Source organism: Tachyglossus aculeatus, chromosome 3, assembly GCF_015852505.1.
Source record: "Tachyglossus aculeatus isolate mTacAcu1 chromosome 3, mTacAcu1.pri, whole genome shotgun sequence".
Classification (NCBI taxonomy): domain Eukaryota; kingdom Metazoa; phylum Chordata; class Mammalia; order Monotremata; family Tachyglossidae; genus Tachyglossus; species Tachyglossus aculeatus.
In genome coordinates this window covers 89,203,148-89,217,791 of record NC_052068.1, presented here as the reverse complement: position 1 = coordinate 89,217,791, position 14,644 = coordinate 89,203,148, and the positions used below count along the sequence as shown (strand labels likewise).

At 43.6% G+C, this 14,644-nt stretch overlaps 1 protein-coding gene across 1 annotated transcript in view; it reads left to right on the top strand.

Moving 5' to 3' along the window:
* KATNAL2 (katanin catalytic subunit A1 like 2) overlaps positions 1–14,644 on the top strand; it is a 44,391-nt gene that overhangs the window by 14,475 nt on the left and 15,272 nt on the right. Inside the window, exons 5-11 of the mRNA XM_038744109.1 lie at positions 1,589–1,684; positions 3,272–3,370; positions 3,580–3,657; positions 7,005–7,103; positions 8,278–8,341; positions 9,689–9,807; positions 13,269–13,360. Of these exons, the coding sequence (XP_038600037.1) occupies positions 1,589–1,684; positions 3,272–3,370; positions 3,580–3,657; positions 7,005–7,103; positions 8,278–8,341; positions 9,689–9,807; positions 13,269–13,360 (647 nt within the window). The remainder of the gene's footprint in view (positions 1–1,588; positions 1,685–3,271; positions 3,371–3,579; positions 3,658–7,004; positions 7,104–8,277; positions 8,342–9,688; positions 9,808–13,268; positions 13,361–14,644) is intronic.

The window sequence follows — 14,644 nt, the reverse complement described above, 5'->3', positions numbered from 1 at the left end:
GAACAGATTTGGTTGCCTGGTGCTTTTAATTCCAGCTCTGCCACTTGTCTTCTGTGCGACCTTGGGGAAGTCACTTCACCTTTCTGGGTCTTAGTTCCCTCATCTGTAAAATGGGGATTGAGTCTGTGAGCCCCAAATCGGACAGGGAGTGGGTCCAACCCGATTTTGCTTGTATCCACCCCAGTGCTTAGTACAGTGCCTGGCACATAGTAAGTGCTTAAGAAATGCCATTTATTATTATTATTATTATTATTATTATTTTTCCATTATTTTAGTCTTCAGCACACAGTCTTCTCCTGCCACAGCTCCTGAAGCTGAGTTCAGTGGCCTAGTCAAAGAGCCCCTGTAGACTCAGACTGAAGAGGGAAACACAAAGGCTCTGGAGCAGTTGGGAGGGTCAAGAAACTCTGAAGAAATGATCTAGGTTCAGACCTATTTGGGCTTCCGCAAAATGGCAGCTATGTGACATTGCACATTAATCGCGTGTGTCTCAGAGTCCAATATTTGGAATGCCACCATTGACCACCCTAAAGATGACCCTTCCTGCCAGTGAGAAAGACCCAGTAAGTAGCACTAAATGCTAGAAAAAGACTTACCGTAAACTCCAATCAATCAATCAATCAATCAATCGTATTTATTGAGCGCTTACTATGTGCAGAGCACTGTACTAAGCGCTTGGGAAGTACAAATTGGCATCACATAGAGACAGTCCCTACCCAATAGTGGGCTCACAGTCTAAAAGGGGGAGACAGAGAACAGAACCAAACATACCAACAAAATAAAATAAGTAGGATAGAAATGTACAAGTAAAATAAATAAATAAATAAATAAACAGAGTAATAAATATGTACAACCATATATACATATATACAGGTGCTGTGGGGAGGGGAAGGCGGTAAGGCGGGGGGATGGAGAGGGGGACGAGGGGGAGAGGAAAGAAGGGGCTCAATCTGGGAAGGCCTCCTGGAGGAGGTGAGCTCTCAGCAGGGCCTTGAAGGGAGGAAGAGAGCTAGCTTGGCGGATGGGCAGAGGGAGGGCATTCCAGGCCCGGGGGATGACGTGGGCCGGGGGTCGATGGCGGGACAGGCGAGAGCGAGGTACAGTGAGGAGATTAGTGGTGGAGGAGCGGAGGGTGCGGGCTGGGCAGTAGAAGGAGAGAAGGGAGGTGAGGTAGGAGGGGGCGAGGTGATGGAGAGCCTTGAAGCCCAGGGTGAGGAGTTTCTGCCTGATGCGCAGATTGATCGGTAGCCATTGGAGGTTTTTGAGGAGGGGAGTGATATGTCCAGAGCGTATCTGGACAAACTCCAGCTGGCTGGGTCGCACATGCTAGCTTATCTGAGGAAATCTCTGCCCATTTTTGTTTTTATGGTGTTTGTTAAGCACTTACTATGTGGCAGGCACTGTACTAAGCATGGGGGTAGAGGCAAGCTAATAGGGTTGGACACAATCCCTGTCCCACACAGGGCTCACGGTCTTAATCCCCATTTTACAGATGAGGCAGCTGCCCATTTGACCAGCTAGTTGCTGTATATAATTAAGGTGATATCCAAAGCTGATCTCTTATTTTTCTATTGTTTTCTGCCTTCAGGAGATTGATAACCCAGCTCCTCTGGAAAATGCTGACTTTGGTTTAAATATTTCGGGAATCAACAAAAGTAGTGGAGAGTCTATTCAACAGAAAAAGGTAGGTAACAATAATAATATTACTAATAATTATGTTATTTGTCAAGTGCTTACTGTGTGCTAGGCACTGTATTAAGTACTGGGGTGGATACAAACAAATAGGGTTGGACACAGTCCCTGTCCCACATAGGGCTCATAGTCTCAATCCCCATTTCATAGATGAGGTAACGGGCACAGAGACGTAAAGTGACTTGCCCAAGGTCTCACAGCAGACAAGTGGCAAAGCCAGGATTAGAATCCATGAGCTCCCAGACCCGTGCTCTATCCACTACGCCATTTTGCTGCTCAAGAATAATAATAATAATGGTATTTGTTAAGCGCTTACTATGTGCCAGTCACTGTACTGAGCACAGAAGAAGAGGTAGAAGAGAAGCGCAGGTCTAACACCTCTCTGTTGAAACACGGGTATATTTCTTTCCTGGGCTTGCAGGACATTGGGAAAAAATACTCAATTGAATCATAAATTTAAGCAATTCTTAAATTATATTCATCTTTAAATTTCTTGAGACTAAAAATATACCCACTGCTAGGCCTTCCCTGAGTAATTTCATAAAGAACTTCCCCCAGTCCATTTCCATTCCATCCTGCTTGTTGAAGCTATCCCAGGGTTGAACCCAAGGTTTGAACGTAAAATAGGGGCTTAAGATAAAAGATACTATGAAGCTTAAAGCCTTTCCTCAGTAGATATGTTACCAAAGCTGCCCAGGAGGCTACCATGAACCCTCGCTCGGTTGAAACATAAGTTTTTCAAGCATTTGCTGAACTTGTGTATCTACAGTAGCTATCTTTCTAAGGATTATGGCCACTGGAATGAACTGGGAAATTCTCTTTCTCTCTGCTTCTGCCCAAGATGCAACTTAATAGACTTTTGGAACCCCGTGCGGCGAGGTGTTCAGCTAGGGAAAGTTGGGGTGGTGAGATGACAGGAGAAGGGAGAGATGTGGCAAAGTAATCAGTCCATTTAAATCTCCTTGTCAATCCAGGCTAGAGCTCTCTGCTGATTTGGATATTTGCCAAAACCCCAACTTCAGTCTGGTATTCAGACCGGTGTTATTTTTTTCCTAGGAGAAGGAGCCCTTATAGAGCAACTCAGATTGCCTCCCCCATTTGTGCACACTTCAGTCTTTTTGAACGTAGACCTTTGGTTCTGCACAGTTTTGAAGATTTAAATACTTCTGTGTGCTTCGCTATTTGCTTTTCCAACTTTTCAAATTTGGGAACCACTTTAAGCATCTAATTTTATTGGCTTCCTTCATTTTCCACACGCAGGAAAGAACGGTAAACAGAATGTATTGTTAATTTTCTCTGATTAAAAAGAATAAATCTGCCTTCTGTCCTAGTTCGCAGTCATACTGATCCAGAACCTAATCCTATAGACCGTGATTACTGGCAAGGATTTTCTCCAATATTTGGTTTCTACATTTTAAAATGTTAGGTTCATATAAAGTGTGCTATTTAAAGTAGATTTTCTTCTTTGAAGCCTTATTTTCTTGTAAATATAGAAATGTAGTTCACTGTGTTAAGCCGTAGATTGAAAAAAAAAAATGTCGAAGTGGTAAATAACCTTTATTTCATGCTTCTCTTTCAGGGTCAAATAATCGATTTACGTGGGATGATCCAAGATGCTATCAAAGGAGCAACTAATGAAATAGCATTAAACAGCTTTAACTGTAATCCAGACCCTTCAGTAAGTGGCAATTATGGCATGTTCATGTTTGAAAGAAGCCCAAACCAGATGAACTTGTGAAATGATTCTCAGTCTGAGAAATACAATTAGAAACCAAGATTGGATCAAAGATCATAGAAACAAGTTGGTTTAGACAATTGCTCGATGTTTTCTGTTTTGAAATTACCCAGCAATAATTTTCATGAACTGTTCTTTATTTCTGTCCACAGGAACGATTGCTAAAACCTCTGAGTGCATTTATCGGCATGAACAGTGAGATGAGAGAACTTGCATCTGTTGTGAGCAGAGTAAGGCCTGATATTCCAATCAGAAATTTACCATATCTGATTGTGGTTCCTGAAGCATGTCCCTGTTTTTTTTATTAATAACAATGAATGTGATCATTTATTTATAAAGTATCTTCACCTGTGCAGGCACAATCATCATCAATGGTATTTATTAAACACTTACTGTGTGCAGAACACTGTACTATGCGCTTGGGAGAGTACAAATCCAACAGAGTTGGCAGGCACATTCCCTGCCCACAACAAGCTTACAGTCTAGCTGGGTACACAAACATTAATATAAATGAATAATTTATAACATATAATTTATATAATGCATAGAATCATTATAAAGAAAAGACTACCCCCTTATTCTTCTCTAAAGACCAAAAACCTTAGGATGAATTTCTGTAGAAGAAATGAATAAGGTAAACAGGATTTGTATCTGTGGTTAGCAGTATATTTAGGTCGTCTTTCAAAATGGGAGGGAATTGGTAGTAATTTTAAGTGAAATACCTTCCCACCTTCAGAGACGGGAATAGTAGAAAAAAGATTTCATTGCTGGGCAGTAACCGTCAAGACTCCTTCAGTTGTTTCATGCAAGAGAATCCAATTTTTTTATGGTACTTGTTCAGCGCTTACAATGTGCCAGCCTGTCTATTAAGTGTTGGGGTCGATACAAGCTAATCAGGTTGGACACGGTCCATGTCCCACATGGAGCTCACAGTCTTAATCCCCATTTTACAGATGAGATAATTGAGGCACAGAGAAATGAAGTTACTTGCCCAAGGTCACACAGCTGATAAGTGGCAGAGCCGGGATTAGAACCCAGTTCCTTCTGACTCTGTCACGTGCTGTATCTACTAGGCAATGCTGCTACTCCTCATGACATCCAATTGTTTTGAGGCAACTGACTGATATTATTACAACCCTCCCAAACTGAGACCAAGGAAGCAGCTAAAGATGGGGGATTTGTGGAAATGAGATGCTGCCACTTCCTGGGTGCAGATGCATGTTTTCTAAGCAAACTCCTAGCTTTAGCCCACCATCTCTCAGAGAGATTACCAACCAAAGTAACCCAATTCACGTGAAATCCATGAGTTATTGGTAATCTATTTTCAGGAGACTCCCCTGTAGAATGAGAGACATGGGCAGGCCACCAAAAATTCCACCTCTCTCAAGTCCTCTCAGCAGGGTTGGCAAATTAACTATGGTATGTGTTAATTGCTTACTGTGTGTCAACCACTGTTCTAAATGCTGGGGTGGAGGCAAAATAATGAGGTTGGATGCAGTCCCTGTCCCACATGGGGCTCACAGTCTGAGGGAGTGGGATTTAATCCTCATTTTACAGATGAGATAACTAAGCACAGAAGAGCTGAGTGACTTGCCCAAGTTACCCAGAAGACCAGAGGTGGAACCAGGATTAGAACCCAGGTCGTGTGATTCTCAGGCCTGTGCTCTGTGCACTAGGCCACACTGCTTCCCTGATGCCTGGCCACTGGCCAAAATGCCTTCTAAGGCAGTCCAGTTTCCTCCATGCTACATTACGATGAATGTTTAAGCTTCTTCCTCCCATGCATACTTTAAAAAGTCCTGAATATCCAGACATATCAACATCCTATGATGATGAAACTGGTGACAATACTCCAGGCATTTTCCTTTCTTAAGCATTCCAAAATTGAAGGGGAAGTATTGCCTAATGGAAGGGGCGTGGACTTGGGAGTCAGACAGAGGACCTGAGTTCTAATCTCAACTCCTCTGCTTGCCAGCTGGGTGACCTTGGGCAAGTCATTTCACCTCCCTGTGCCTTTGTTTTCTCATATGTAAAATGGGGATTCAATAGCTATTCTCCCTACCACTTGATAATAATAATAATAATAATGGCATTTGTTAAGTGCTTACTATATGCAAAGCACTGTTCTAAGCACTGTGGGGGGGGGGATACAAGGTGATCAAGTTGTCCCACGTGGGGCTCACAATCTTAATCCCCATTTTACAGATGAGGTAACTGAAGCTCAGAGAAGTTAAGTGACTTGCCCAAGGTCACACAGCAGACATGTGGCGGAGCCGGGATTCGAACCCATGACTTCTGGCTCCAAAGCCTGTGCTCTTTCCACTGAGCCATGCTGCTTCTTGATGAGCCCTATGTGGGACAGGGATTGTATCCAATCTGATTATCTTGCATCTACCCCAGCACGTAATACCATGCTTGTCACAGAGTAAATGCTTACAAAAACCATAACAATAATATAATAATTCTTATCAAATTGTACCACTACCCTGAATACTCAAACTGAGGTTAGATCCACATACAAACTCACAAACATGCACATCCATACTTGCACACCCACATATTCTTCCCCCTGTAGGAAATATTAACAGACACATTGGCAGATGTTTCACCTTGCAAAATGGATGCCAAAGGGGAAGGCAGTATTTACTACCATTTAAGAATGCCTCACACCTTTGTGCCCATCCAAAGAGATGCTGGGACTCCATAAATGGATGGTCTGACCTTATCAGTGATTGTTGAGTTCCTTTAGTCCCATAGAGTAAGGTTGGGAGAAAGCTTTTCTGAGTTAAATGTGAAGAACTCATTTTTGTTCATCATCCCCTATAGGGAAAGGTCCCGAATGACTTTCCTTATGCTTCTTGTGAAATTGAAGTTTAGAAACTGTAGATGAGCTATCAGTGAAGATCCACCTGAGATAGTTTTGCTACCACATCCAAGACCAGGGGACTTTAAGTCCCAGGGCCATGCAGTAAGAGGGGAAAAAGTGCACTGTTGTTTAGTAGTTTAATTTCTTACAAGGAATTGCAACCTGAAAGAGACAGGGAGCAATCACTAGGGATAAAGAGAAATTGGTTTCTAAGGAGCATTATCTCTTCTTATGTAATGAATTAGGAAAGTGTTAGTGAGACCAAATTGAAAGAGTGGCCCCCACCCCTGCTCCTGTAATGCTATTTTCCAGTAAGAGCTGATATCATTTGAAAGCATATTCTGTGGCCTCTTTGGTTATTGCTGTACATCATCGTAGGTTACTGTTGATTGAAGGCAGATGTAGTCTATGGTTAGGAGATCATTTTACTATGACTATTTACTTTTATTACCCAGTGACTTCTCCAAGGATTTTGGTTGCTTGGTTCCACAGCCTTCCTTCAGTCAGCTAACCAAAAATCACTGTATGTGTGTGTGTGTGTGTGTGTGTGTGTAGATAAATATATGTATATCTATATATATATGATATGAAACGTTTTTATCGCGGGCACTTTATGTACTATTATAAGTCAAGACATCTCTTGCTCCTGTGTTTATTATAGCTGTAGAGAAAAACATTAGTTTTAACAAAATGATCAAATGTGCTTTGCAGGACATTTATCTCCATAATCCAAACATAAAGTGGAATGACATTATTGGACTCGATGCAGCCAAGCGGTTAGTCAAAGAAGCAGTTGTCTATCCTATAAGGGTAAGGACGGGAAAGCTTTAAACAATCCCTTGGGAGTTATTTCTGTTTAGTATCAATTGGGCAGCTAGCTATATGTCATCATCCAGTACAAGAGGAAGTGAAAAACGTGATTGTTTTATGTCTACCATAACCTTCTTAGTTAGTTTGGGATACTTCTGCTCTATCAAGACAATTTGAAACCCGATCCACCGAATCACTGTTGGAAATGTAAACCACATCGTCGTCTCTGGTGGACATTTTGTGGCCCTTTCCAGACCCCGGATTTTCTGATCGATGTTATCTGACCTTGTGAGGCTTTCCTTAGTTGGCATAATTACTTTGAGACATTATATTGATTCAAGTTAGCATCCACTCCTGAAGTAGATCCACCAGATCATGGAATTGGTGCCTCCTGTTAGAGAAGAGACCATTACTTTTTTTCCTCCAGAACCACTCAGTTGTATTTTTTGATCACTCAATTGTGTACAGAGTGCTGTACTAAGCACTTGGAGAACCAACATGGCCTAGTGGACAGATCACAGCCCTGGGAGTCAGAAGGATCTGGGTTCTTATTCCGGCTCTGCCACTTGTCACAAGCTCACACAGCAAACAAGTGATGGAGCCGGGATTAGCACTCACAACCTTATTACTCCCAGGCCTATGCTCTATCCACTCTACCACACTGCTTACAGGACAGAGGTCACCAGCCCTTGCTTCACATCCTAGTTGTCATTTACTACAAGCAGTTCTCGCCCCGAATAAATGCACTCTACTGAATTCAAAAAGGCATAGAATTCTTATTCCTGCTCCACTCATTCATTAGTGCTACAATTTGACGTTTCTCTCAGATCCAAAGACACCTTGCCTGTACACAGGCAGTTTGTCAAACACCCCCACAAAAAGAATTCAGGATAAAATCATTTTTTTCCTCTCTGAAATGACTGCTAGGATCATTTGGTGGAAAAGATTTCTTTTTAAAAGATTTCTATTTTAGCAGAGTAAAATTAAAGAAAAAAAACTCTGAACCTTAAAAGCAGTTTGCTTTCTTGATGAACAAAACACAATTCTGTTGAAGAGGGCTTGGGCCTTTCAGTGAATCCACCAGTCTGGGGACTATTGTGCTGCTTTTTACTCTCTTTTTTCCTGTTTCCCTGTGTAATGGGGTGCCCAGTGAATTTGTCTTTTGTTTCCATAGTACCCACAGCTGTTTACAGGAATTCTTTCTCCATGGAAAGGACTATTACTGTACGGCCCTCCAGGTATGTACTCCGTGTATTTTTGGTTTTTTTATGGCATTTGTTAAGCACTTACTATGTGCCACGTACTGTCCAGGGTAGATACAAGTTGAACATACATTTTACAGATGAGGTAACTGAGAGACAAAGAAGTGAAGTGACTTGCACAAAGTCACAAAGCAGACAAGGGGTGGAGCTGGAATTAGAACCCAGGTCCTCTGACTCTGAGGCCCGTGCTCTGTCCACTAGACCACACTGCTTCTCTACTTGCCGGCCCTGCTAGCTGGGCGGGGGCTTGGACAGTGGTCCCCCCACAAGCCAAGTCTGGGCTTCCGACCGGTGGAGTCCAGGCTAGATTCACAGGGACTGCCTTTCAGACATCCAATTCCTTGCAGCCCCTCTGTACAAGCTCTGCCACGAAACAAGTAGCGAGTCGTCAGGCCCCGAGTCATAGGTCCCCGGCTAATCCGGCCCTACGAACAAAAGAAAGCAGTCTTGGGCAGAAAGAGGGAGAAACACTCCATCCTATCATGCTTAAGCATCTGAAACAAAAGGTGCCATTTAAAGAAACCTAACATGCACGAGGCCGGAGAGTAATCCGCAGCAAAAGGAAGCCACAGTTATCCAGACGGATCTCTCTCACTTGCTCGTTGATTAATGTTATTTGTCACAAATCTCGAGGCCTCCTCTTAGAGGAGGAATCACCGTGCCAGTTCCTCGAGACTGACCAGAACTGTGGGTTTCTCTAAAACCACTCTGGATGTACATAATCCACGAGTCCCACGTTTCTGTCTGTGTTCTGACTGCAAGAATTTTAGGCATTTGCTCTAGATATCCTCAGAAAAGGTTGGGTTTCTTTTCTCAAAGTCTCCCCAAATTTATTTTCTAATGAGACTGTGTCCAGATTTGTTCTGTCCATTTCAATGCCCTAAGAATGAACATACTGTATTGGATTCAAAATGGCTAAAGACTTAGAATTCTTATTCCTCCTCCACCCATTCACTAGTGCTACAATTTGACATTTCTCTCAAAAACCTTGTCAAACACCCCACAACCAGAATCAAGATAAAATCTTTTTTTTTTCTGAAGTGACTGCTACAGTCGTTCAGAGGGGTCCAGTGGAAAAGATTTCTATTTTAACATAAAGAAAAATATTAAAAAAGAAACAAACAAAAAACCAAACTCTGCCACAGTTCTGTCAGAATGTAAATTCTTCCTTTTTAGTTTCATTTGTTTCCTCCCGAAATCCAGTACAACTGCTTCTCAACTGTTAGCAATATCATATTGCTGATGAGCAGGGAGACGGAAGAAAGTTAATTGCACGTTCCTATTTTCCCTCTCGGACAGCAGTTCTGATCCATGTGTCCATAGGTACTGGAAAGACCCTGCTGGCTAAGGCCGTGGCCACTGAATGCAACACGACCTTCTTTAACATCTCAGCATCTACTATCGTCAGCAAATGGAGGGGCGATTCCGAAAAACTCGTGCGGGTAAGGATTCCAGACATTGTTGGATTAAGTTTTCGCTGCAGAGAGCAATGCCAGGATCACACGACATCGTGTTTTGTTTCAAGGTGACTTGAGGGTCAGATTCCCCCTCAGGGTCTCCTTTCCCAAGACTATGGAAAATGGAGCTGCTCATTTTAAATGGGTATTGATCCTATCTCCAACTGGCAAAGCCCGATTCCCTTGGAGGTTTGGCCACTCACTCCGTCTCTGCCCTTCAGTGAATAAGAACTCAGGTCACCTTCCGGAGCCGGCTAGCCTTTTTCTGCCTCTGAAAGTGAGTCCCCTTTTTCAAGCTCTCTATGCCCCCACCCCACCGCACGTATTTCCAGGATGGTTTCACCCTCCTCTTCCCTCTCTCCTGCTGTCTCTGCAGAGTCTGTCTCTTATTCCTCTTATTATAACAAAATCCCCGTAAACAGGGAACGCCCTGGCAGAACCTGTAGCAGGAAACATGGTCTAAAAATCAGAGGTAATTTGTATTGTGCTCTCTCAAGTGCTTAGTACAGTGCTGTGCACACTGTATGCGTTCAATAAATAGCACTGATGGCAATGACCGCCTAAACAACCTATTGAGTTCTGCAAAGCATACCTACACTACTAAACTTAGTAAATTAGGCCAGTGAGTGATCCTTACCAAGCTACCATCTTATTACTGGGACCAGAAAAAAAAATTCCATGCCAAAATCATACCTTTAAATTGACCTTCTCAGAATCTGCTTGGATAGTTCATAGTCACTGAAGCTACCTTTTAGCCACTGATATCCAAATTAGAGTGAATACTGTATTAATGTGAGTTACAAAGTCCCACTTTTGCTTAGTCTCACCACCCCCTCCCTGATCCACCCGTCAGTTATATTTATTGAGCACTTACCGTGTGCAGAACACTGTACTTAGCACTTGGGGGAGTGCAGCAGAACAATATAACAGACACGTTCCCTGCCCACAATGAGCTTACAGTCTAGAGACGAACTTACACAACAACCACTCAGCAGCTTGACGTCCAACAGGGTGGATAAGACAAATAATAATAATAATAATAATGGTGGTATTTAAGGGCTTACTAGGTGCCAAGCACTGTACTAAGTGCTGGTTAGATGAAAGATAATTAGATCCCACATGGGGCTCACAGTCTAAGTAGGAGGGAGAAGAGTTATTAAATCCCCATTTTGAGATGAGAGAACTGAAGCTCAGGGAAGTGAAGTGACTTGCCCAGGGTCACACAGAAGATAACTGGCGGAACTGGGGTTAGAACCCATGCTGCTTCTCCAAGAGAAGAAATTTAGTCAGGAATGTTTTCAGTTCATTAAAGGTTGCTGCTCCCACAGTTCGCTGTAAGGCAGTCACCTTGCCTAGTGCTACATTTATTTTCTCTGGATTTTTTTCAAGTATTTGTTAAGCACTTACTATGTGTCAAGCACTATTCTCAGCACTGGGGTAAATACAAGTTAATCAGGTCTGACATAGTCCCAGTCCCACATGGGGCTTTCAGTCTAAGTTCTAAATGGGAGTTCTAATGGAAGTTAGGACTGTGAGCCCCATGTGAGATCGGGATTGTGTCCAACCTGATTACCCTGTATCTACCCCAGCACTTAGTACAGTGTCTGGCACAGAGTAAGCATTTAACAAATTCTACCCTCCCTCCCCTCAAAAAGAGAGAGAAAAGTAAGGTTTTCTGAACTCTTCACCCTTAGTGCACACACTGCAGTTCCAGGAGACACAGTTCTGAAAGGTCTGCCTACCTTGAAAATAGGGCTTTGACTGGATTGTGAACATAGCTATACTTGAAATGAGCAAAAAAGGTCTTAATTTGCCCTTTTTGATGGCCCCAACCACAGAGCCCTGCTTATTGCAAAGCTTTAGTTAAGTTACTTTTCAAAGAGTATAAGCTTTTCATACTTGTGGCCTAGAGATATTAGAGACTCATTCGGCTAAATCCTGAGTGAATTATTGCAGCACAAGATGGTCAGTCCTTTCCCCGACTCTGATCCATATATTGAAAAATATAAGCAAAAAAGGAAAACATGTAACCTCTGCCCAGTTGGTAGGATTTCAGCCCACATACTACTGGACTCATTTTCTTCTGCGTCCTTCTCCGGCATGAGAGAATCAGTAGAATAGTTTTCTCCAGGACAGCTAGATTCAGCAGGGGCTCAACCTCCTCATTGAGAAGGCTTTCAGTGAAAAGAAAGCTCTCAACACCCTTTCCCTAAACCAGGGAGCGTTTTCCTGATGTTGTTCCTCCTTCTGTTTCAATTAAAGAGTTATTTATAGAGAACAGTTTGGTGTATCCTCCTAATGGGTGACTGTGCGCATGTTCATGCCTCTTAAGACTATGATTGCTATTGAATAGTCGAGCGATCTCTTAGCAAATGCACACCATTTGTTGATGCCCACCATCCTTTGGCCCTGCTAATCCCGGCCGTTTTATGACTTCCTTAAAGTCCTTTGAGATCATTAGGTTAAATTGCTCCAAGTATCTTTACGCATTCACTTTGCTTTTAACGTCTCTGCTATTTTCTTCCCTTCTGCTCTAGAAGGTCATTTCCAGCAGACGCCCCTACCTGGACCTGGCGATTGGTCCCCTCAGACCACTTATCCCCTTGGGTCAAGCAGTCTTGGCTCTGGCATAGTCTGGCTCTGCTGTGTGACCTTGGGCAAGTTACTTTATTTCTCTGGGCCTCAGTTACCTCAAGCGTAAAATGAGGATTGAGACTCTGATCCCCACGTGGGACAGGGACTGTGTCCAACCTGATTTTCTTGTATCCACCCCCAGTGCTTAGTGCAGTGCCTGGCACATAGTGAGTGCTTAACAAATGCCATCATTATAATCATTATTATTATTAGGGAACAGCGACCCTCGGCAAACACAGCCGTAGTCACTGCTGGAATTGGACCGGGATGCATCATGACCCTCGGAAGGCCCCTTTGGGTCCATTGGAACCCCCCAAATCCTGGTCGCCCGTTGAGACGACCTCCTCAGCCAATGCGTCTCCCACGTGTGGCTTCCCAACCCCCAGGAGTGAAGTCAGGCCTGATCGGACGATGGTCTAGGCCCCAACTTCCCGGGTCTTGGGATAGGCCAGGCCCCAGAGATTTTGGCCCAGGCTGGGTTCGAACATTGATCGACCTATATGCAGAACACTGTACTAAATGCTTGGGAGAGTATAATACAGACAAACCTGTAGACACGTGCCCTGCCCATAACAAGCTTATAAGCTAATCAGGTTGGACACAGATCATGTCCACACGGGGCTCACAGCTTTAATCACCATTTGTCAGATGAGGTAACCGAGACACAGAGAGGTGAAGCGACTTGCCCAAGGTCACACAGCAGACACGTGGCGAAGCCGGGATTAGAACCCAGATCCTCTGACTCTCAGGCCTATGCTCTTTCAGCTAGGCCTTGCTGCTGCTTCCCTTAGTGGATGGTCTTGTTTCCACAGGTGTTGTTCGAACTGGCCCGGTATCATGCGCCTTCCACGATTTTCTTGGATGAGCTGGAATCGGTGATGAGTCAGAGAGGCACAGCTCCAGGGTAACTGAGGGTTTGCCTCTCCTTAGGTCCCAAGTAATATCTTGGTGTCGTTATCTTTTTTTTCCCTTGTGAATGTGATTGACGGCTTAAAGCCCATCGACATTTACCATCAAAATGAGCCTCTTAATAACGTTCCAGATTTTTGGCAGGCCGATGGGAAAACCCTTAAATTAGACCTTGTTAGTGGAAGAGCTGACTGTTTTGACCTGGCTCTGGGTGTTTTCCACGAGAAGCAGTCTGCCGTACAACATCTTCTGCTTTGTCCCTGACCCTCTTTACTATTGACCTCCCTTTCTGTCTCCCTCATGGCTTTTAAAATGTTTTCCCCAGTCTCCCATAGCTCCCTGGGAAACAAAGAGACTGTTCTGTAAGCAGAAAGCAGGAACAAGTGATGTAAAGGAGGTTCAAAAAGTTGAACTCAGTGCAATGTGGAGTGAAAATGGTGTAAATTGAACAACGCTGAGTCATTCATTGTAATTTAGAACGTTATAAATTAAGGGCTGCTGGAATCGGCTTCATCCACTACCAACGCTGCTAATTATTCCCATCTTCTCTTTCCATAGGACCCACCCGTTTCCCCCCCAACCCACTATAAGTGGAACTTTTTTCTTTTTTTTCAAATGGTATTTGTTAAGCACTTGCTATGTGCCAGGAACTACTATACAAGCACTGTGGGGTAGATGCAAGTTAATCAGGTTAGACACAGTCCCTGTCCACACAGGGCTCAAACCCTTAATCCCCATTTTATAAATGAAGTACCTGAGGCACAGAAAGGTTAAGTGACTTGCCCACGTTCCCGCAGCAGACAAGGGACTTCCACGTTTGCGTTCAGTTCTTTCCTTTCTGTTAATCTTTATGCCAAGACAGTATCAAATTGTGTGTTTTCCTGGACTCCTTCTCCAGCAAGCTCTCCGGCTAATGGAGCAAGGCGAGAAAAGCGGAGTGGCCTAGTGGATAGAACCTGTGCCTGGGAGCCATAAGGACCTCTGTTCTAATTCTGGCTCTGCCACTTGTCTGCTGTGTGACCTTGGGAAAGTCACTTCTCTGTACCTGTTACCTCATCTGTAAAATGCTGATTAATACTGTAGGACATGGACTGTGTCCAACTGATTATCTTTTATCTTCCCCAGCACTTAGTACAGTTCCTGTCACATAGTAAGCACTTTACAAATACCATTAAAAAAAAAAAAAGACAAGAAACATGTCCTGACACCTGGCTATTAATGGAGCTGAGTCTCGCTTTTCCACCAGTGGACTGGGCTGTGATCAGGGCCCCGGGGCTGG